Source organism: Corapipo altera, unplaced genomic scaffold (genome assembly GCF_003945725.1).
Source record: "Corapipo altera isolate COAL_440 unplaced genomic scaffold, ASM394572v1 46, whole genome shotgun sequence".
Lineage (NCBI taxonomy): Eukaryota > Metazoa > Chordata > Aves > Passeriformes > Pipridae > Corapipo > Corapipo altera.
Genome location: NW_020884883.1, coordinates 1511055 through 1534734, shown reverse-complemented (window position 1 = coordinate 1534734; position 23680 = coordinate 1511055). Strand labels below are relative to the sequence as shown.

The 23680-nt window shown below is 34.4% G+C and overlaps 1 protein-coding gene across 5 annotated transcripts in view; it reads right to left on the bottom strand.

The window, feature by feature from the left end:
- CSMD1 (CUB and Sushi multiple domains 1) overlaps positions 1 to 23680 on the bottom strand; it is a 1093278-nt gene that overhangs the window by 311076 nt on the left and 758522 nt on the right. For all 5 annotated transcript variants that reach the window (XM_027640975.1, XM_027640976.1, XM_027640977.1 and 2 more), the window contains 2 exons: positions 23425 to 23549; positions 18146 to 18267 (listed from right to left, as the gene is read on the bottom strand). In XM_027640975.1, the coding sequence (XP_027496776.1) occupies positions 18146 to 18267; positions 23425 to 23549 (247 nt within the window). The remainder of the gene's footprint in view (positions 1 to 18145; positions 18268 to 23424; positions 23550 to 23680) is intronic.

Sequence of the window (23680 nt, the reverse complement as noted above, 5' to 3'; positions counted from 1 at the left end):
CAGGATGTGTGAGAGGTCTACAATTTTCTGAAGCAGCAGCTGGAAGCCAGGAAGGATTACTTAAGGTATCTCAAATGGTGTAAGAAGCCTGTGGTGAAGTAAGTAACTGAAATGTGCTCTAAAACATCTAAATGTAGATGTCCACCCATTTGTGTCTAAAGTTGCTTTAGATATCTAATGTATCACTGGAATAACTACAGCTAAAAGACTTATTCATCAGACTGACATCCAGGTGCCTGCTTCAGGCTAAGCTGAATTACTGTGTAGATTTCCCTGGTTATAAATGTTTGATGAAAAAATGAACATGTGTTTTTGTTTTAGATAAGGTCAAAGCAGAAAGGCTACTGCTTCTACAGTGTTAGTAACCAGCTAATACAGAAAAAAAAAATAATTTGTGTTTAGTTTTATGCACGTAGAATTGCACACATGTAATAGCACGCATGGAATACCTTTTTTTTGAGAGATACCATGAGGCAAATATAATCTACTAGTAAGTCTGCTTAAAAACAATGAGGTGAAAAAAAACCCTACCTAATTATAGAGAAAAACAATGTAGACCTCAAAATGTTTCAAAATATCTAAGTTACAATTAAAAACAATGATCATTCAGGAGGCTGTTAACTTGACAGTCTGATAACAGAGAACAGTACTATGAATTATGTTAATTGTGTGAAAGGTTGAATTAAAACATGACACATGCTCAGTCTTTGTGCATAATCTGCATAAGTGCCTTTGCCTTGGAAAAAAGCAACTAAACAAAACAACAAACAACTAGGAGGTAGCAAGAATATATTCATTATAAGCAATGTGCTAAGTAGAGTATCTCAAACTACTTTGTTGTGTGGGATTTGTATTTGAATTTCATGAAGATAATATAAAATCTTATAAGTACATTTCTGGGCTTTCATTTGTTTACTCATGGACCCTATTCAATCCTGCATGTTAAAAGTGTCTGCAAATGTCAGCCTTCTCTGTGTGTTATGATGTTTGTACGAGATTAAAATAAATTCACATTAAAGCTTTGATCAAGGATGCATTTCAGAAACAATCTCCAGTCATCTCTTACTGTGCTTTGATTTGCATCACAGAGCAGTTTCAGAGCAGATAAATTGATCTCTTTTTGGATAAAAGTAAGGCTGGAAGGTGTTCTCCAGCCAGTAGCAGGCATTCATCCTAAAGAAGCAGAACTAGTCCACAGTAAAAATCGTGAAATGTACACATAGTGTGAACCTCATGCCCTTAGCACTAACTGTTTTGCAGTATAAAGCTGCTTGTGGTACACAGCACTACATAGCCTTATTTATTCTCTTAGGACAACTGGAGGCAACACTTGGATCTTGTCCTATCTCTCTTTCTCTCATTTTCCCACCCTCTGAGATTCTGGTCATGCTCAGCAGATGCAAGTTTCTGCAAGATCTCCATGTGAAATCAAGAAAGATGGTAAACAATGTGTTTTTCAGATTTACTTAAAAACCCCCGATTCACCTTCTAGAAACTTCTGAATTTTGACTGAAGAAATAAATTAGGTTTTTTATCTTCTTGACTTGTACTTTGTTGCCAGGTACTTAAGCTAACAAATAACTATGGAGAATGCTGCTTAGAAGAATGACTTCTGCATAGAGGCTAAAATCTGTATGAACAAAACTCTGCATTCACAGAGTCTGTGAACTCCATGAAAACAGAAGTCTTGTGCTTTACAAAACAAAACAGTCATAAGAAAAGTATCAGAGTCTTGATAAAGTTCAGAAAAAATATAAATTTCTTATTTCCACAATTTCAAACTTCACATGTCCTACATGATCTGTCATTGTCTTCCACCCATTTCAATACTAAATATAAAATTAGAAATGAGTAGTGATGAATGAACTCCTCCTAGGATGTTTTCCTCCTTAGGCAGAAAGATGAGTTTCTGTAATGAGCTTGTCTCCATTTTAATCTTCTATAGCAACTAGAGCGACCTATATCTCATTCTTGCAAAGAAGCCTCTGTTTATGCTTCACTTCAATTCTCAGTGCTTTATCATGGTACACAGGTAAGATCTTTGCTTATACACTTTAGAAAGATCAGTAAGTAAATTATGCTCCAGTGATAACTTATTTAAATTAATAAACTCTTCACTAGGTTAAAAATATTTCCTTTGGTCATAATGAGGAAAGTTACCACTGATAGGAATCAGGAGGAAAACCATGCTGTGAAATCTCATCCTTCTTACCTGCCATCTTGAAAGGAAAGGGATGATCATCCTAACAGGTTCTTCCTTTTTTAAAAGGCATGAAAAACTGGAATGGCATGATGCCCCTCTCATGATTTTATTTTTTAAATAACAAACTACATGCAATATTTCAGGTTCCATTTTCCTTTTTCTAAGCAAGACAATTGGAAGAAATGAAAGCATTTCCATGTCCTGGAAAAGAAACATTTTTCCTATGCCCCCTTCCTAAAGTGGGGGTTTTTCCAGTTGTTCCCTCTCCTGTGCAACTGCTTCCTTTAATACAATACAGGAGTTACTATGGGTCTGGGACATAATGAGGCATGCAAAGAGAAGGCCTTTCAGAGTACAAATGTGTGAACAGCTTCATGCACATACATTAACCCCTTAAGCAGTTTACAGCTTGTAAACAAGAAGAGGATAGCCTACATTGCTACTTGCTAAAGACCAAACCTGAATACTGCTTTGTGGTTTAAACACTGATTAAATCTGTGAACATGAGCACCAGAGAGTTATTAAAATAAGCTAGAATATACATGAGATTTAGGTTATATGGTACAATTACTATTGAAAAAAACAATCAAAAATGTTCTTTAAAAATAGACCCTATTTCTTCTCTAAACCAGTATAATGCATTAAAGGGAGAACAAAAGAAAATAGACTCAAATTACTAAAAAACAGGTGATCCAGTCTATGATCTTGATCAAATTAAGATTTAATACTGGAACTGTTTTATTTGAACAGATTTTTCGAGATGATAATGAGATGCTAAATTTCACATAGCATTTTTGATTTTTCCATGACATAGTTTTTCAATATGAGAAATCTGCAGTAAATTGTAAAAAAGGTCATCATGCACCAAAGGTTATTATATTGATGTGATTAAACATTTCAATGTCTAATGAGGAGCACCTGAGATAGTTGGAATTGTTTAGCCTCGAGAATTAGAGGCTCAGGGAAGACCTTATCACTGCTGAAAAAGAGGTTGGGGTCTGTCTCTTCTCCCAGGTAACAAGCGATAGGACAAGAAGAAATGGACTCAAGTTGTGCCAGGGGAGGTTTAGATTGAATATTAGGACAAAATTTTTCACTGAAAGGGTGTTCCTGCCCAGGGACGTGGTTGAGTCACCATTCCTGGAGGTATTTTAAAATATGTGTACATATGGTGCTTAGGGACATGGTTTAGAGGTGGACTTGGTGGCTCTGGGTTAACAGTTGGACTCAATGATCTTAAAGGTCTTTTCCAACTTAAACAATTACACAATTCTATGAATAATTAGGAGGACTTGAAAAATTGTATTTATCTATTTTAAACGGTACACACCAGTATGCACTCAAGTGGAAAGAGTATATTTCTCCTTTAAATACATGCAACACTGGGAAAATGAAATTTCCCAATAAATGTTAGAATATTTTTGAATACAGATTTGGTTTTATTTATGAATTTACTGAAATTCAGACATAAGGCAAAGAACACGAGCTTTTCATTTAACCAAATTTCAGAAATATAACCACCAGTTTATCTTCAAGTAATAACCAGTCAGAAAACAAGAAATGTAAATACCATAGAATCACACTAAGATTTCCTAAGGAAAATTGCTAATTTTAATTTTTAAAAATTTTGTTGTTACATTATTTCCAAGAGTCTAATTAATTATCTCTTATTTTTTCCACGGAGAAAGACTGTAGTTCCTCCTGAAATATGTGAAGGCACGATTAACTGAAAAGTTGCCTGCTCACATTTATCCAAATTATGTTATTCTAGTTCACTTACTGCTTCCAAAGATGAAGTCTGGATTAAAAAAAAAAAAGTATATATTAAGAAGGAGTGGTCACAATGTTTTGCAGCACAAGCAAAACTCCTGCAATGTCACCAGTTTATTCTGACTCAGACCACTTCTACTGTACGAAATTCACACAGGGTCATCACACTTAAAAATTTTCAAGGAGAGATTCTGTTGCCCAGTTATCCGCTCTACTCTGTGCTGGCACAGCTTCACCTTGTGTAGTTTTGGTCACTGCAATATAAGAAAGATATTAAGCTATTAGAGAGCATCCAAAGGAGGGCAATGACGATGGGGAAGAGCCTTGAGGGGAAGCCGTATGAGAAGCAGCTGAGGTGACTTGGTCTGTTCATCCTGGAGAAGAGGAGACTGAGGGGAGATGTTAACACACTCTACGACTTCCTCACGAGGGGAAGAAGAGGAGCAGGCACTGATCTCTTCTCTTTGGTGACCAGTGACAGGGACCTGAGGGAATGGCCTGAAGTTGTGTCAGCAGAGGTTTAGGCTGGATGTTAAAAAATGGTTCTTCACCCAGAGAGTGGTTGGGCATTGGAACAGGCTCCCCAGGGAAGTGGTTACAGTACGAAGCCTGACATATATCAACAAACATTTAGACAATGCTCTCAGGCATATGGTGTGACTCTTAGGGCTGTCCTGTTTGGGGACAAGAGTTGAACCTCAATGATCCTAATTGGGCCCTTCCAATTCGGAATATTTTCTGATTCTGTGAAAACATCTGCTTTGTCCTGGAAAGAGGAAAATAAAATAGCAAGACCTGTTGTGAGGTGATAGAAAGGGTACACAAAAGGAGAAAAAAACTGCTGATGGTCTCCTGGAAAACCCCAGCACCTGGGAAGACATTCCCAGAAACTAATAAGATGATTAAATGAAGAAAGGAGTGATGTGGAGATAACATGGCCTTTTTTTTCAAAGCATCTTTCCAGATGGGAACATAGAAAAATGATCCTTGGGCCCATGTCAGCTGTCTATCACCACAAAATTCATTTATTGACTATAACCACTCAAACTGCCTAAGAAAAAGGTATAAAAAAAGATCGGACCTGCGCAAAAAATGGGGGAGAAGTTCCATCAGCTCTGCTGAGGTAGCTGACAGGCTGCCTTTTCTCCTTCCAATTCTGGGAATGCCTGGAAGGTGGGATGTATCTTATGCATGTTAATTACTCACTTCTAAATAACTAGAGCTCACTTCTAAATAACTAGAGCTTACTTTTGCTTCATAGTATTCTTAGTACGTTACTTTAAAGTCTTTTACTTATGTTTCTTCACAGTGTTCTTAGTGTTTTGCTTAAATCTTGCTTTATTATGATCATTACATAGTTTAAGTGTAATTTTTGCAGTTAGACTCTGTTCCAGACATAACAAACCCCACAAATTTGTATTAATAAATATGTTATTTCATGAACTGTTAGAGTGAGTCTGTTTTTAGGTGCTAACAGTTTTGTCGATGGTGAAACAACTCATAAGAGAAACTTGCTGAGAGGTTTCCCTATAGCTATTAAGTACAGTCCCTATATAAAAGGTATCAAATGTCCTGTCTGTCTCAGTGAATCTGTTAAGCGAAGGGTCTCATTAGGTAACATGCTAACAGACTGCTTTGGACATTAAAAAGCTTTGATCTCCTGGGGGGACACTGATAGACAAAAAATAAATTAATACAGGTTGGACAGAAAATTCTTTTCTTCTCCCTTTTAACATGACAGCCTATAAAAAATGATACAGAGGGACTAACTATTCAGTTTAAGGCATAAATTTCTCTCTAAAAAAAGTATATGCAACACATCTGAAAAAACAAAACAAAACAAAACACAAACAAACAAAAAAACCCCCAAAACAACAACAACAACAAAAACCCAGACAAACAAACAAACAAAAATCTGAGCAAGAAATAGAAAGAAAACCTGCAGGGACATTGTTTCTTCTGCTTTAATTGCATTTTTTATATGAATTTGTGAAATTCATATCACATGTTTGCGAAACTGTTCTTCCTGTGACATTATGATAAAACACTGTTTCAGGAACTCTGGTTTATACTGCTCAAATCCATCAGGAAGGCAATGTAACAACACAGAAAACAGCAAGGTTCCCTGCCCTCCAGTCAGCATTCTTCCCTAGTCTCTTTACAAAAGAACACCTGAATTATGCTGCACGCTCTTCACTTATTACCTTTCCAGTGAGCCTGAAACAGTGATAACAGTTTGCTCTTAAATAAATGAAGAATAAAATGCTGAGATGATTGCTGCATGAAAAAAAGGCTGGCCAAAGTGACAAGCTCTGTCTAAGCTGTTCTTCCACTGGATACAGAGATGAGACCAGTAACCAAACTCAGCATGTCATTGCTTGCTCTATCTCATCAGAATACTGGAAAATGTAGGAATGAGAAAAAAATCTTTAAACAAGTTTTACTTCCTGATGAAAACACTGGACATTAATTCAAAGACAAATTCTGCATAGAATGACCAAAGATGTGATAAAGAAGCACTTTTATTTTCTAGTACCATAGATTAGCATTAAGCACATGTAGATCTGATGCCTAAAACCTATTCCCACTTTGAACAGTTTATGGGTGACATTTTTGGAAGCATATGATAGGTTTAATCATTAAGAAAGTTAGAATTCTTAAAAAATGACTCATACATAGACATGTGACTGGCTGATATAGACCCCAAGGTTCATGATACTCAAGAGATTTTAGAGATTACCTGATAAATTGAAAGCTATGTACAAAAGACTGTGTAAAGAGTCTGTTACCTGTACTATGGATCAAGTCAGACTGTCAGTGTTCACATACTAAAGGAGGCCAATTGGAACCAAGGATATGAAAGACCGTGATCTTGGGTTTGATTGTGGTAGTGTTTCTTACGAATATTAGAAATGAATGTAATTCACCAAGTGCTGAACCATTCTTCTTTTTCTCTAACATATTTTAAATCTATTCAATCTTTCTTGGATCAAGTATCTGACAAATCAGCATGCTGATCTATGTTAATCCCTTTCACAGTAAACAGCAGGTGCATTAATGCCTACCTTGATTCTTGCTGAGATTGCACTTTAGGACTGAAGTTTTTGTCTCTATTTACTTCAAAATAGCATGTGCCATTTTGTGTTTTCTAAACCACTCCAACCAAATTATTTAATTATTTAATTATTTGATTTACATTTCTAAAATTATAAACCAGTATTTTATTAGGCATTAGCAACCTTTCATATTGAAAACAGATATATATACATTTTTACATACATGAGAAGTTTATTGTCCACCTGTCAGAGGAAGGCATTGAACATTCTAGCTATTCTTTATTTCATGAAATCCAGGAGGAAAATTTCATCTTAAATGGGCAACAATACCCTTTGAGGTGTTTACTTTGAAGATAGAAAAACTCTAAAAAAATAAACTTAATTTAGGCAGTGCACTTATAAGCTTTAAATTATGAGGGAGTGAATACATATATTGCACCCTTGGAGCTTGCTTTTTCCATGCTATCTCAGTTATCAAATAAGCCCCAGTGCCATTTTTGCCACATGACACTTTGAAAATATTTTAATTCAATAATAACTAACTGCAAAACCCAACATTTTTTCAAGATTAAGTAAAAATTCCAAAAAACAGAATACCTCTCTCCTTCCCCTTTAACACTGTCTTCCTGAAATCTGAGATTTGCACATCTTACCATACCTGTGATTATTTCGTCCTTCATTTATTACTGGAGGACCATTTATTATACCTCTAATAGCTCTTTATTTAATAATATGAATCTCCTGATTAGTAATACACCAAAGTGAGCTAACCAAAAGAAGTGCTGACAGAATTTATTATGTAAATACCTGGAGGCTTCTATTTGCTGGGATACCAACACCAAATCTATAGTATTGCTTAAGCAAACTGAAAGGAATAATAAAAACTTTCAGAAAATGCTAATATATTTTTAGAATAAGCTGATTTTTTTCCTGTATATACACACACTTCACTATGCAGTCTGTGAATTTCTTAGAATTTTCTATTATTCACCTGTAAGTCATCAGCTGACATTTTCCCAGTAGAAAAGGTTCCCAAGAAAAGGTTTACAAGAGAAGATAAAGAGTGAGTACCATACAAAAAGAAACACTGACCACCCACATCCCAGACAAAGCAAATGAACCTTCTCTGTGAGGTAACACAGAACTGTAGGTGCCTAAAATATTCTGTAGCACTCTTCTCCTTGTCCAGTAAATGTGGGTTTATGGCATCCTCATTATCAACCTCATCAGGCTGCACAGGGCCTGCACAAAGATAATTTATGTAGTATGCTTAAAAATGAAGAAAAAATAAACAGGGAAAAAAAGTAAAAAGTATATATAATGAAAAAATTCAAGGACATTTTCAGTATGATATAATATCAATAGCTGCAGACACTCCAGGGAAAAATTTTTACACATAAACCTTGATATCTTTGATTTATACATTTGACAACATAATATTAAATAAGCCTGATAGTTCTCAGCAAGGGAACTGACAAGTAACTTGTAGACAAAGAAGATAAGAAATGTATGTGGAGATTTAATTGTAGGATTTTTTTAATACAATGGCAGAAGGTTCTCATTTGATGCATACTCTCTAATGAGCATTTCCTATCAGAAAAAAAAAAACTGAACTAAATGAGAGAATAGTAATGAGTTTATATCGATATATTTATATGTTTTGAATTGTGTAAGTACAACATTTAGGGGTTTATTTACATGTCTCTGTGTATGTGTATATATGTTCAGGAGTAGTAACAAATATGCTGATTTGAATTCTATATGTGGAAAGAAAGAAAGTGTCTTGTATTTAAGGGTTACTCAGGGCTCAAGAAGTCTGATTGATTCTCTGTTCATAAAGTTGTCTGAAGCCCTTTTACTATGAAGAAATTAAATTTAGATTTTTTTGTGCACTAATATGTCCCAACACCAATGGGTACATTCTTATGCTGAATAATATTGTAATTACATTAAGAAATTATGAATAAAAATCTACTGTTTTCTTCTGATTAAAAATAAAAATGAACATTTCATGTGGTCATTCACTTATCTGTTTTTAAGTTCAATTTAAACAATGAAAACCATTAAGATTCTGTATTTGCATTTTGTATATAAACCTTTTACTTTCTGAAAGCATACAACATGAAAAAGAAGAAAATATTAAAGCTAAACAGAAGATAAATAAATTGATGGAGATCAAAACAGTAAAAAAAGAAGAATGTGAGGCAAACCGACACGAAAGGACGAAAACACAGAGGAGGAAGGAAATGGTGGAGGAATTCTAAGTGCGCTCAGAGCAGATAAGTTCCTTTAAGAAAAAAGCTGGAGGCAACAACCCATCTCTGCTACAAGAGAATTAAATACGTGGCAGTGGCTGGATAATAGTAAATGCCAATGATGAAAGTGAAGTTGTTGTGATTGTTTTTTGCTGGGTTTTTTGTTTTGTTTTGTTTTTTAATCTTTAAAGTCTACCTCTGGCAATTGGAAAACAAAAAGGCATGCTTACATGTTAAACAGTTCAGGTTGCATTTTTTGATCATGGGATTGTTTTAGCTATAAAATAAAAAATTCAAAGAGGAATAGTCTAGTTTGTTCTGGAAGATATAGGCTAAATAATGAAGAATTTTTTAGATACCCAGTCTGGAAAAGTGTTTTTATGAGAAAGGCAAATATGGATCACTTTTGCTACACTAAGTATTCAACTAAAGAGTCATAATAATGGATTTGTATAATTCTTAACCAAGTAGATACAGAAGAAACATATCACAGTGAAACACTACATATTTCTCTCTTTTGAAAGGGAAAACTCTTTTTTCTTTGTCCTTGATCTGGTACTAGAACATGAAGAAACAGAAACATAAAACTTTTAAAATGGTATACATTTTTATGTAACAAAATCATTTTGATAACTTTGAAGGTTTTGAGTTTTGGTTTGTTTGTTGAGTTTATTGGGTTGGGGTTTTTTATTAGTTTTCATTAAACCATGTATATATGGCTTAATCTTTCCAATTAAAACTTTGCCACATTCTAATACTTTTTTTGGACATTGAATCTTTTGTTTTCCTTGCATTACCAGTCAATACATTGCAACTGTCTTTCTGAAATACAGATTTACTCTAAAATCAAAGGCAATACCAGAGCAAATATATTGCTCAGTCTCCTTCTTCAGTTTTTCCATTCCTTCATGTGTATACTTCTATCATTTCCAAAAGACTTACTGGAATTGCCAAATTGCCATTTCCAGCTCAATATGTCATACTTAGATACATATGAGGCCCATAAAATTCACACCCCACAGCTAAATCTTACTTGTGTAAATCTAGCTGATATCCTGAAAGCAAATATGAGGCACTGAAGACAGATAAGGCTCAGTAGTTAGTCTCCTTTGCTCAAAAATAGCATGAAAGGAGGAAGGTCAGACAGAAGGTAAGCAATAAGGAATATAACTGCCAGCCTGTAATTGTGACATTTGCCTTATGAGGGAAAAACTTAAGTATTGGGTGTTTTTCTGCACTTAATGTTAGAAATCATCTAAGAAAATTAAAGCAAATACCACAAGAAATAACCCTAGAAGCATTAAGCATGCTCCTTCAATTAGCTTTTCTTACAAACCAGGAAATACAGTACTTTCCTCTGCTGCAGGAAATTTGTGTTTGGATCCTTTTAACATGACAGAAATATTGATCACGTGTCCCTCTTCCATCACTACTTCCCATCAGTCTTTAAAGATAGAGTCAAAACTTGTAATCAATGCACAAATAAGACAGCTAAGCTTAATAGAGAAAGCAATTTTGATCTGGGTCTATCAGTTTCACTAAGAAACTCAATCTTAGAAATAGAGGTATTAATGTAGGAGAGAATTTCTTCAACAGTTTTAGTAAAATAACCCTACTGCAAAGTGATTTTTTTTTATTCAACATATGACCATTCAATCTGTGCAGCATAATCCTCATGTAAAATAGCATACTTTCTTCCACAACATCATGTATATACTAAACATTACATGCTGAAATTTAAAACATCTAAATCCCTTTTGGTTCTGACCCAGTGAGAGGTAACAAAGTCCAGTGATTTAATTAATCAGCCTCTAGTGGACTGCTTTAGGAAGAGATGAAGAACTGTTTTGACTCTACTGACTATTTGACAGATGTCCATCAAGTATGACTGGAGTTCAGACATGTAGTATCCATCTGTGCAGATCAAATCTCATTCTAAATGCCTTGAATGCCAGAATGGAGTCTTCTCTTCCAGCCCTACATCTCACTCACATGATGTTTTGAAAGGTAGAAACACTGGCATTGTTAAAAAAATCATAATGATGTTCTAATAACCATACACAAAACACGGAAGACATCACAAATATACGATTTAAAAAATAAACTGTTTGCTTTTGCACAATACCTGTATTTTCTTAAAGCATCATGTATATATAGAACTCTTTGTTACAATTTATATATTTATTTTCAAATTGAAGATGAACATTTACTGTAGTGAATCAGTTATATATAACCTGGTTTTCCCAGTAGGCTTACAAGTACATTTTGCACATTATATTAAAATATACAGACTCTTTATTTTTGTTTTTTTAAATGTATTTAAGACTGCACAGTACCAAGGCTACCCTAGAAGTATTGTAGAAGATTTTAAGACACTGGAAGTTTAAAATCTCATCCTTATACTGCAGTAACAGTATCCTCATATAATTGCTTTAGTTATACCTTGTGATCAAAAATTGTACTGTTTGATTATGAAAAAATAAATAAATACATGATCTTATTTCAAAGCAAGAGGGAACTCAACCAGTGTTTGTATCATAACTTAATAATTTTAAATCATTTGAATCCTTTGTCAACTATAATATAGCCCCCTAAATTAAAGATGATGTTTCAGTAAATGAAAAATAAAAAAGTTAAAATATATTCACTTGCATATGGTAAAAAATTCAGTTTTAACATTGTGTGAAGCAGAAAAGAGCATTTGAATTGCTTTAATTTTCCACACATCATGGGAAACCACACTTTCAGGAAGGTCTTACTGTATTTGTATGATCTAGATGGCACAGGATGTACAAATGATGCAATCCTAAAATCATAATGACTATTTCCTTCACTCTATTAAATCAGTCCTGAAACTTATGAAATAATAATTGAGTAAATCACTAGTATGAGTCTGTACATTGCCATGACTATAAAAACATTTAGTGAAAATAGTTTGTAGATCTACATATTTTTGATCCTCAAGATGTCTGCAACTGAAAATGCTGAGGTATAGTAAGAGAGGATACATTCTACAGATAAAAATCAATATTGTGGTAGGGTTCCAATAATGTCTTAGGGATGAGCTATATGGTGCTCAGTAAGACCTTTCTTCCCCAATCAGAATGTAGTGCTAGATTGCAGGTTCTGTAGATGTAAAACCTGCTATTACATGTGGCAGGATGATCTGATGAGGCGCTTGGAGGGACAGGAGCCTTGTCTATAGTGAAACTTTGAAGAAACAAGCTATTTATGGGTACATTTTCAAAAAACCCACTCTAATATTAAGGAATACAATACAATCATGTCATCTAACTGGAGTAAACTTGCCTATTCAAACACAGGTTCTGAATCCATTGCAAAATTATTGTATTTGCATAAGCTTCTTACATGGACGATGGGTGCCACTAATGGATCATGTCTGACCTACCACAAACTTTGAATCAGTTCATGAATCAGCAAGATAACCTCATTCAAAACCCCTGCATATTATCATATGCTACTCCGTAAGACTGCTCTTTTAGAACGTATTGTGAGAATTAATTATCTTAAAACAAATTATCTCAAAATCAACCCTAACAGTATGTGGATTCCCTAGGTGCGAGATAGGGGAAGTTTTCCTGAATAAAAATGTTGTCCTGAAGTTCCCCGTCTATGGTTTGAAAGGCAATAAATCAGATTACGGTAACATATTGAGGTGTAATCCAACTTGAGGCCTCACCTTGAATAATGTGCACAGTTTTGGTCACTGGAATATAAAAAAGACATTAAGCTATTAGAAAGGGTCCAAAGGAGGGTAATGCAGATGGTGAAGGACCTGGAGGGGAAGTGGTTCAGGTCACTTGGTCTGTTCAGCTTGGAGGAAACTAAGGAGAGACCTCACTGCAGTCTACAACTTCCTCATGAGGGGAAGAAGAGAGGTAGGCACTGATCTCTTCTCTGTGGTGACCAGTGACAGGGACCTGAGGGAATGGCCGAAGCTGGGTTAGGAGAGGTTTAGTTTAGGTATTAGAAAAAGGTTCTTCATGTCGAGGATGGCTGGGCGCTGGAACAGGCTCCCCAGGGAAGTGGTTACAGCACCAAGCCTGACAGAGCTCAAGAAGCATTTGGACAATGCTCTCAGGTACGTGGTGTGACTCTTGAGGATGGTTTTGTGCAGAGCCAGGGGATGGACTTGATGATGCATGTGGGTCCCTTCCAACTTAGCATATTCTGTGATTCTCTGAAATACCTGAAGGCTGAGCCCTATAAAACTGCAAAATTTCCCAGTCTCCTTATAATTAATTCCAATTTCTTCAATTACGGTAACTGCAGTGAATAACTTTTATTTTGTAAAGAAGAAGAAAATTGTTAGGCTCAAACAAATACATAATATCTGTGCTTTGTACTGTGCAGAAAGTTCATTCTTCAGAAAAAAAACAAACTTAATTGGGACACAGTCTTTATTTACCAGGTCATTAAACTTAGAAATATTGCAGCCTATGGCACATCTACCATACTGCAATCAGCAATCAGTCAGGAAAATATTGTGCAAAATTAGGTATGATTGCTGAAACAACAGAAAATGTTGCCCTCCTTTAGGCACTGGGGCTGAAAAAAGAAGCCCTTGCAATGTTACCAAAAAATACTGAAAGCAGTAGGAAATCAAGACAGTAAGTCTTCAGAAAAAAAAACACACAGTTTGGAGAATGAATTCTTCAGAAAAAAAAAACACACAGTTTGGAGAATGAGTTGAAACAGCAAGGGATAGACATGCTTAGTACATACTGAAGAGATTATACTAACAGCAAGAAAGAAACAAAGACAACAGATCAGTAAGACCTCTGAAGAACAGTTCAAAGTAACTGATTCTAAAAAGTTGAGAAACTGCTTAACAGAACAACTAAAACAATGTAGAGTTGCCAAGAATTACAGCATCTACTTGACAGAGTCAGAAGAGCACCATAAAGTTGTATTTGCAAGTACTAAAAGTCTAATAAACGACTCAGTAGGATGCTGATCAAAAGCTACAATAGCAGGACCCAGAGGAAACAAATAAATGTTTAGGGAAGAAAATATATTCTTCAAAATAAGCAGAGCATTAACAGAAATACCTTTGAACAGGAGAAGAATCAAACTTAATTCTGTGTTGCTCAGAAAAAGGCAAGTAAATGTTAGAAAAACATTTATCTAACAATGATCTTGATATGATTGGTTAAGACCTGGAACTATGCTACTGTCCCAATAGGAAGTTGAAATTTTTTTTTATTTTCAGTTGGTATTAAAAATCTCCCCACCCCAGCACCAGAATGCAAAATTTGGAAAATGTTATGTGTCCATTTTTTTTTTTTAGATTTATTCTTTAAAATATTCAAGGTCATGATGTGGTTTATTTTGTTTAATTGCTTGCTTGCTTGTTTTTCTTGTTTTATTTTTTGTGCAAGGAAACCTCTTTAACTAGACTATCCTCCTTAAACTACATTGAATGTTATACGAGAAATCATTGCCTTACTTTGTAAAATACTGTGTGCAAACTAACCTGATGAAAAGACACAAATTCACTGTTAGAGTAAGTCAAAAGTAATTTAAAATACATAGTAACAACATGTCATGAACTGTTTGTCTACTTGGAAAAGAAAATCAAATGTGACCCTACGCATTCAGATAAATATTTTCAAATCTGACAGTCAAAAGAGAAGACTCCTGGAGAGAATTGGTGAAAGGCAATTTGTTTTGACATTGCCTGAACTGTTAGAAAAACAATATGCTTCACCATTGCTTAAACTGTAAAAAATAAGTGGCTTCACTATTACAAAAAATTGAGGTCAGAAGACAATTGCAATGACAGGATGCTAGTTAACCACAGCTTACAAATTCTGTGCACCTCCTTTTTTTTCCTAATAAGGTAAAGCAGGTGAACATCACAACCTACAGGCTTCAGGTGCATTACGCGATCGTCCCGTGAACACTGATGCCTATGTGGTGGACGTGCTGTTGTCATGGTCCCCAGGCTTGGGCAAGACTGCTGAAATGCTATCAGAAAGCATGCTGCTTAGCCTACATATAACAAGTTCACTTGACAAGCTCTCCCCACCAAAGGACAGAAGAAGAAAGATCAACAAGATGTCATAGGGTCCACAGTGGTGACTTTTTGTAACCACCCTTTTCTTTTTCCTACTTTCCTCTTTTCCTCCTTTCTCTCCTTTTTAATAGAGAATAAAAGTGAATTATTGTTTTGGTTACCAACATCTGACTCATTCGTGTCTTAATCTCGCTCCGGGTATATTCAAACCTTTTACCCTCTCTGCTTTTGCAGACTGAGACCAAAAATCTGAATTATCCCACAATTAACAGATTATAGCAACTCCCCAGTCTAATCTTAAAATCAAGCCTTCAATATACAGTTCAATTTTCAAGAGTTCTGTCATTCATAACTCCAAGAAAAGTCAGGGATGAAAATCTGCAAAACTTTCAGCATGTCTTAAAATTGGTTCTTTGTTTCGCAAAATTGAAAATTATCTTTGTAACTGATTTTTTTAAAGTTCATAGATTTCAAAATACTAGCAAGATATTTTCTTTTAGAAAGAAGTAGGAAACAAGTTCCTTTTCAGTCAGATAATCTGTAAAGTAAAAGGATTTTCTTTCCTATCTTTTATTATCCAAAAAGGTAGTGTTAACTCCAGATACAGTTAGTCCCAATATTATATTCAAACATATTGATAAAGATGGTGCAGACTTTATGTGAAAGTACTCTAAGTCTTAAATATGTTTGATTTTAACACTTCACAGTCATCATGGTCCTAAAGTAAATTTCAAGATACGTGAAATCAAGAAAATGATCTTCCCATATTGCACTTGTCGACAAATCCAAAATAATAAAAAGACAACTCATTCACTATTGACCATCCTGTCGGAAATTGAAAGACTTGAAAGTTCAGTCTCCTTTTCTCACACTGTGATGATCAGTGTCTGTTAGTGTGTCTCTTTATCTTCCACCCAGCTAGATGTAATAGTGTGGACTTAATTTCTGGGTGAAAGGTCCAAGTGTTGTACTCATACCTCTTTATTTTGAACATAACACAACATAATTGATCTGTCTAGGTATGCAATTCCTTCTGTATATTCCTGTAACTGATGACCTGCCCAAGAATGCTACTTTAGAGTGAGTGCCTTTTCGAGTCCAGTGAACAGAAAAATAAATTAATCCACACCAGTCTCATTAAGTTCTGCACTACTAAAATTCTAAATCAACTGAGAAAGATATGTTGTAAAGAATGAACAAAACTTGCATATTATTGGAGTAGATGGGGGTTTAATGTTTTTCGCAGGTAAGTCTGAGCCTCCATAAAATTGTACAGTATAATAACACATTAATAATAACTTTATTAATGCTGCACAGTCCATACCAATCTTTCTATTATTATGGTTAAACTTTCTTGCAATCAATAGGGAGATTGTCATCTTAATTTTATTATAAATATGAAAAACATTCCTTAATTAAAATTCCTAAAGTCAAGGGGAAAAAATTAAAATTAAAAAAATTAAAATTAAAATTAACTGAATAAAGAAAGCATTGAGTTTCCAAGACTTTCTTCTATTAGTAATAATTTTGCTCATTTTCTTTTGATGCACATTTAAATTTTCTCTTATAAAAATATATTGCATTTTGAAAAAATCAACAAGACCACATATACAGAATATAAATTTTACATGAAAATTTCAGACATTTCCATATTTTAGATCCTTTTCCATATTTAAAAATGCAAAGTGACTTAATAATTTCAATAAAATGTAGTGATTTTCAAGTCAAAATATGACAAATATTCTCTTTTAATGGTTATGCTAAATAAAATATAACAGTTCAGTTTGAAATCTAAAAAAACCTTTTTTTTTTTCTGAGAAGTCCCACTACAGTAAAATCTTCCATAGTGTGATAGTTTTGTACTTTCGACTGTTTTTCCTGAATAGATATCTCTATTGAGGCACTGAATCTTCTTTAGAGAAAAAGTGAACTCAATAGATTTTCCAAAGAAACAGTATTTACATCTCAACAATACACTATGAAAGCATGCAGCAAATTGATCTTTTCTGCAGCTAAACATTTCCATTTATTTATGCTAAGATAAAGTTAAACCTTTTCCCTTAACTACATTAAAGAAGTCAAGAATACAATCTTCCAAAAACCTGCACAGGAAACACATTTTGTAATTATGAAAGTACATATAGCTTGTACATCCTTCGACTTACTGTAACTCATTAATTCGTGCTTCACGACAGAAAAGTGAAATATAAGCGAAAAATCTTTTAAACTTTTTCCTCCCCCCCTAGACATAAGGAGTCTCTGCCATTTACTGATTTTACAGAAGCACAAGTGAAAACGCATCTCAGTACACTCCAGTGGAAAAATACTTAATTATGACCACTATCTTACACATAATTATTCATAGTTATGTATTTAGAATCATTACTGAGAAACAATTGATTGAAAAAAGAAATTCTGTAGGTAATAAAACACCTTACAAGGTCTATCAAAATAATTAGATGTATGTCTGTTTTTTTATGTTAAGATTCAACAGAATCAAGATACAACTTGAAAAACTCACTGTTACCTCATTTAGCAATGTGGGATTTTGACCATGATTTCATGTATTTCATTTAAAAATGTATTTAAAACTTGGAAACTTTAAATCAGACCTACTACTCTGAGTGGAAATTTTCATACATATTATTTTTTTTTCCTAGTACCTAATGTATTTTTTTAACATCTCTACTCTGGTCATTTTTGTGTTTAAATGGACATATACATTTGTACGTGTTCATGGATTCGTGAAAATATATATTTAATATTTTTAAGGCAGATCAAAATTCTACTGTTTGAATTGAGACAAAGAGAAAAAGCATACCTTTTCTGGATCAGTTGTTGTAATGACCCACACGCAGTGTGCATTGTCTTCATATTGAACTGGATAATTTGGTGATGTGATAATGCCACTTGGTCCACGTAAATTGGAACCGCATGTTCTAGCTAAAACGATAAACAGTAAATCAGACTGCTTTTGATTGGTGAACAACCAATCTGTTCTGTTTTAAATAAATATCACAAAATTGACACAATGTTATTAAAAACTTGCCACAAAATTATTATTATACTGATATATTTATAAAAATCTGCAACTGAAGATGTTTGAGCCAGAAAAAAAATCCTGAAAAATGGCCTACAGAGGAAAGAAACTAGCACTTTTCATTTAATCAGCGCAACAGTTACATTACTCTGTTCTTACTTTATGCAAAATAAATTCTCAGAATTATCATATTAGTATTCTGTTTAGAGAAAGATTTACCCTTTCCAAGTAGATGGAGGGAGCCTTTTACATATGAACGTAAGAAGGTATGTGTTCTACTTCGTAATTTCTCCATGATTGGGAGAAAAAAAAATATCATCATATTTATGTATCAGTATATTCTAAACTGATAACCTAAACTTGAACTTCTGTGGTGTCTTAGCTCTTTACACAATAAGAAACATAATTAGAAAGAAAAGAACATAAAATGGTTCTAGGTAGCAAGTAGTCTTGACTTTCATGAAGTACAGATTCATTTGTGAAACCATCCTAATCCCTCTGTCACATTCAGCAAATCTGGATAGTCAACATTTTGAAAATAGATTACTTTAGAAAGTCAGCTATATTCCAAAAATGATTAGGAACAGATTTTGTAAAATATTCAAATTTCTCAAAATATTTCAGCATCTAAAAGTATTTAAAAATATTTAGAGATATTATTTGGAGTGACATAAATGAACTCAAAATATCTTAAAATATCACTGTCAAGTTTTTGGTACTACAGCACTGTGACAACATGCTAAAACTGAAAGTCTAGATCATACCATTTCTAAGTACTTAGATACAAATCTCTGAATCTCACCATTTATCTGCATAATGTTCATTAGCTTCTGATGTAATTTAGACTCTTTAATTACTTAAGTTTCAGTACAGGAAGAAGGAAACAAACTGCTGTGAGGAGCCCCGTTCTTCTCCACTGATAGAAGTGTGACTGGTACAAAATAGGAAAAAAGGATAGTAGAGGAAAATGACTGTCAGATTATCTATCCTTTCATCACAATCTGCTACCAGCTCTTGTTCTTTTGTTACTATGTTAGAGACTAGACTATGAGAGCTCCATGTCTAGACTGATTCAACTAGGACTCAGTTTTCTATGAAAATGTCTTTGTATGCAGAGGGGTCGGAACTAGATGATCTCTAAGGACCCTTCCAGCCCTAACCATTCTAGGATTCTATGTTTATGATAAAAAATGTCTTAGTAGTCTTCCATGGATTTCACTTAAGTTGCAGACACATTACATGGAAATCTCATGCAACAATCTTAGAAGACAAAAAATCCCCTCATCCATGTAGGTAATTCTACCAAAACAGCACTAACAGTTATTAACAAGCTGTTTGTACTTAAAAAGCTATAAAAAAAAAATAATCACAGAATCATAGAATCATTTGGGTTGGAAAAGGCCTCTAGGATTATCAAGTTTGACTGTTACCCTTCCAATGTCAAGTCCACCACTAAACCATGTCCCTAAGTGTCACTAAAGAACTAATCACATTTAAGCATACCACTGTATGATGCCTACTGCCAATACAGAAAGCTTGGTATATTGCTGATATATCAAGAAAAAGATATTATTTTAATTTCTAGAATAACAAGAGCAGATTCATAGGATCTGAAATAGAGGACATTTTCTACACTCTAGTAACTGGTAGAAGCACCATACCTCTAGAACTATAACTGGCAGACAATTAATATTTATTGATTTATTTTCAATTCCCCCTGCACAAGGTCTGCTAGAGTAGGAACTAATCCAGAGGTGCAACTTTGTAGCAATAAGCCTTTGAAAACAGCTTGTCCCTCCTCTAGCAAAGAAGAAAGCCTGAAACATCTCCCTTTCAGAGATATTTTTCAGTCAAGTTGTTACTCTTTTATCTTTCTCCTATTTAAACTTCAGGGGTAAGGAAAAAAACATGAGGGGGTTAGATGGAAGCCAAGCAAGAGTGACAACTGAAGCCCTGAGTTCTGTTTAGGAAATGGAGTTACTGTAAAACATAGCAAAAAATATTAGATACCCTTGTATATTGCTTACAGAAAACAAGAATGGATCGCTGTAAGGTTTTTGTGTTGAATTCAAGGAATCTGGGAACATTTACATTAACAGTATTCAGTTTCTGTGACAGTTTCTGGAATCTCCCATCACTCCCTGACTGTAACCCAGGTGGGGCGGTGGGGTGGACCCTGACCTGCACTATCACCTTGGGTAGACCCCAGGGCAGAACCCCCGCTGTGCCCTTTCAAATAAGGTCATGAACTTGCCAACAATAAGATGGTTCCTGTGACTATTCATCAGCTTCATAAAATTCTGAACTTTGTTAGTCACCATTCTGGGGTAAATACAAATGTCAGCTTCTTCACTAAGTCTTGTACACTTAAAGCCATTGAGCCCACAGGAGTTGCTTGCAATTTATCAGCTTTTCCAATTCAAATTAATGATCATTTAGAAAATATGATAAACCGTTATTTGTATTGTTTATTTTATTACTAAGTAAAGAGCCCCATGAACACTGGCATATTGAAGGTCAGTAAAGGAACTGGAAACAATACGGACTGAAAATAAAACTTGTGTCTTTCACTTCCCACCGTCCACAAACATGCACCATGTGAAATGTCATAATATTGACCAAGAATTATACACTGTTCAGCTGAAGCAATGTTAGTCTGTGTTCAGAAACAAACAAATCACTTACAGAGAGTGGTTGACTTAGCTCTCAGACTGTTGTGAAATTTTAGCTCCAATTTTGGAAATATGTTTGACGAAAGTAACTTGTTTTTCCAACTGTGGTTTTATTAGAAGTATAGGACCAATTTATCCTATTTTTTTAGAAATTTACTAAAGGGAGTAAAGCATAATAGATATATTTGCAGATAATTAATTGAAAGATATAGCAAACACTAGTAATAATACACAGATAATTCAACAGCAAAGAGTCCCTTCCTCCAGAGCATTACTTTTATAACTCGTGGATTACTTCAGTTCATTTCTGCAGTGTATTAGCAAAAAAGAATAAATTCAAGAGATTTAAAAAACCACACTGAACAGGAGTAAACTGTGGAGTTGCATAGACACATTATTTTGCAGTACTATGAAACCAAGTACTGAGAGGGTATATTTAGATTTTTCATTTAAATTGACTGAGCTATGGAGACACTGAGTTCAAGAGACAACAATAACAACTACTTTGTTGCTCTGGAAAGATTAAGGGGTATGACTTTTATTTACTTCTTTTTAACTGTTTTTTAGATTGTCTAGTCCTTACATGGATGTGCCTATGTAATATATGTAATGTACAGCTTGTAATAATTTACCCAAGAGCTGCCTTTATAGAATTTTTTATTAGGTCTGACTGAAATGAACTTTTTTCACAGTAACTGGTATGGTGCTGTGGTTTAGATTTGTAACTCGAATGGTGCTGATAACACAGCAGTGTTTTGGCTACGCTGAGCAGTGCTTGCACAGTATCAAAGCCTTCAGCAAGGAGGCTGGGTGTGCAGAAGAAGTTTGGAGGGACACTGCTGGGACAGTGGACACCAACCAAAAAGAGTGATATCCTATACCATATGACAACAAGTTCTACATAAAAACCCAGGGAAAGGAGGAAGAAGTGGGCACCTTCGTGGTTTCAGGTTTGTCTTACCAAGTAACAATAACTTGTGCCTGACTTTCCAGGAAATGGTTAAACATCTGCCAACTAGTTGGAAGTAGTGAATAAAATTCTTATTTTTCTCTGGTTGCATGTACAGTTGTGATAGATTTATTGAACTGTCTTGATGTCCATTCACAAGTTTTCAGCTTTTGCTCTGCCAGGTCTTTTCCCCATCCCACTGGGGATTAATGAGTGTTTAGCTGTTGGGTAGGGCCAATCCACTACAACTGTTTACAGTCTTTAATGAATAAAGTATCATTTACAAATATATCACATATGGCAACATGAGAAAAAACCCAAAGTGGTATTATGAAACTACTAGGCAATGAAAACATTTTTAAGAAGTATATGAGTTTTACATAAGCGAGATTATGCTTTAGCTCATTCTTGAGCAAGAACAAGTTTAAGTCCAGGTGCCACAAATCCTTCCCTCCACAGTGTCTCAAACAAATAACATTTGCTGCCCTGGTAACTGGCATTCAGTGTAAGATTTTATAAGTACAAGAACTATCTCTTTGATCTACCTCAAAATGACAATAAAAGTATCTCAAACAGTTTGTATGATTTCTTTTTCTTTTCTTATTTTTTTTCCCCACCAATTGATGGTGGTGTTTTACCTTGTTTTCCAAAGTTTGTCCTGGCTAGGTTGTCTGGCTCTGGGAGAAGGTCAGGCAACCACATTTCAAGGGTCAGGGCTGTCACTGACATGTACAATCCAAATGTGTAACCTGAATCAATTTTTCTACTGAGATAAAAAGAAAAGTTCTGTACAAAGATGTATTCTTTATTTTTTCCAATATACCTTGGTTCTGGTGTACTTTGGCAGCATTTATGTATTTTTCAGTGTTTTTATTACAGGCAGTAGTTTGTAATGGAAAAACATGCAAACAAACAAAAAAACCACCTCTCCTGCTCTTCCTTAATAGTAGATCTCATTCATTGGTCTAGACCACAATGGGAAAACATTTAGAAGTTAGAAGGTTAGCTCATTTGTAAAGTTGAGCAAAACAGATGAATGAGAAAGGAATTTACTGAAAAATGAGGACTAAGTAAATATCTGGGACTGACAGGAACAAAATGTGATTTTGAGGAGTTCCTATTTAGGAATTTATTAGAAAAGGTTAATATAAACCTAACTACTTCTAGTTAAAATAAGTCTAACATGACAAAAAAAAGATTAAGTGAAATTAAAACTATTTAAAGGAAATTACCTCCCTAAACTGATACTCTTTTCTACAACTTTGATTGTAGGTTTAAAGCTACATAAAGGTTTTTGTATATATGTAAGCATATACACACATAAGATATAATTCCCTTTTTTATTTGTTTTGTTTTGAGTATTGTTTTATTGCATATTTAATCAGAAATTATAATTACCCATCCAAACTTCAGGAAAAATTCCAAATAATAACACTTACCTCTGCAAATTGGCCTGTGGTCACTCCAGGCAGCCAGTGTATCTGTCACTCTCTGACAAGTGATGCTCTTAGAACCTTGCAGCACATAATTATCCTCACAGGAAAACTGTACACTTGCACCCACCCTAGGAAACAAATGAGAGGAAGAAGGAAGGAATTAAAATATATTTTAAATATCAACATCCTCAAAAAAATGTAAATATCACCAAATGACAATATTTCAAGATCCAAACAAAGAAATTAAGGTGCAAAATTC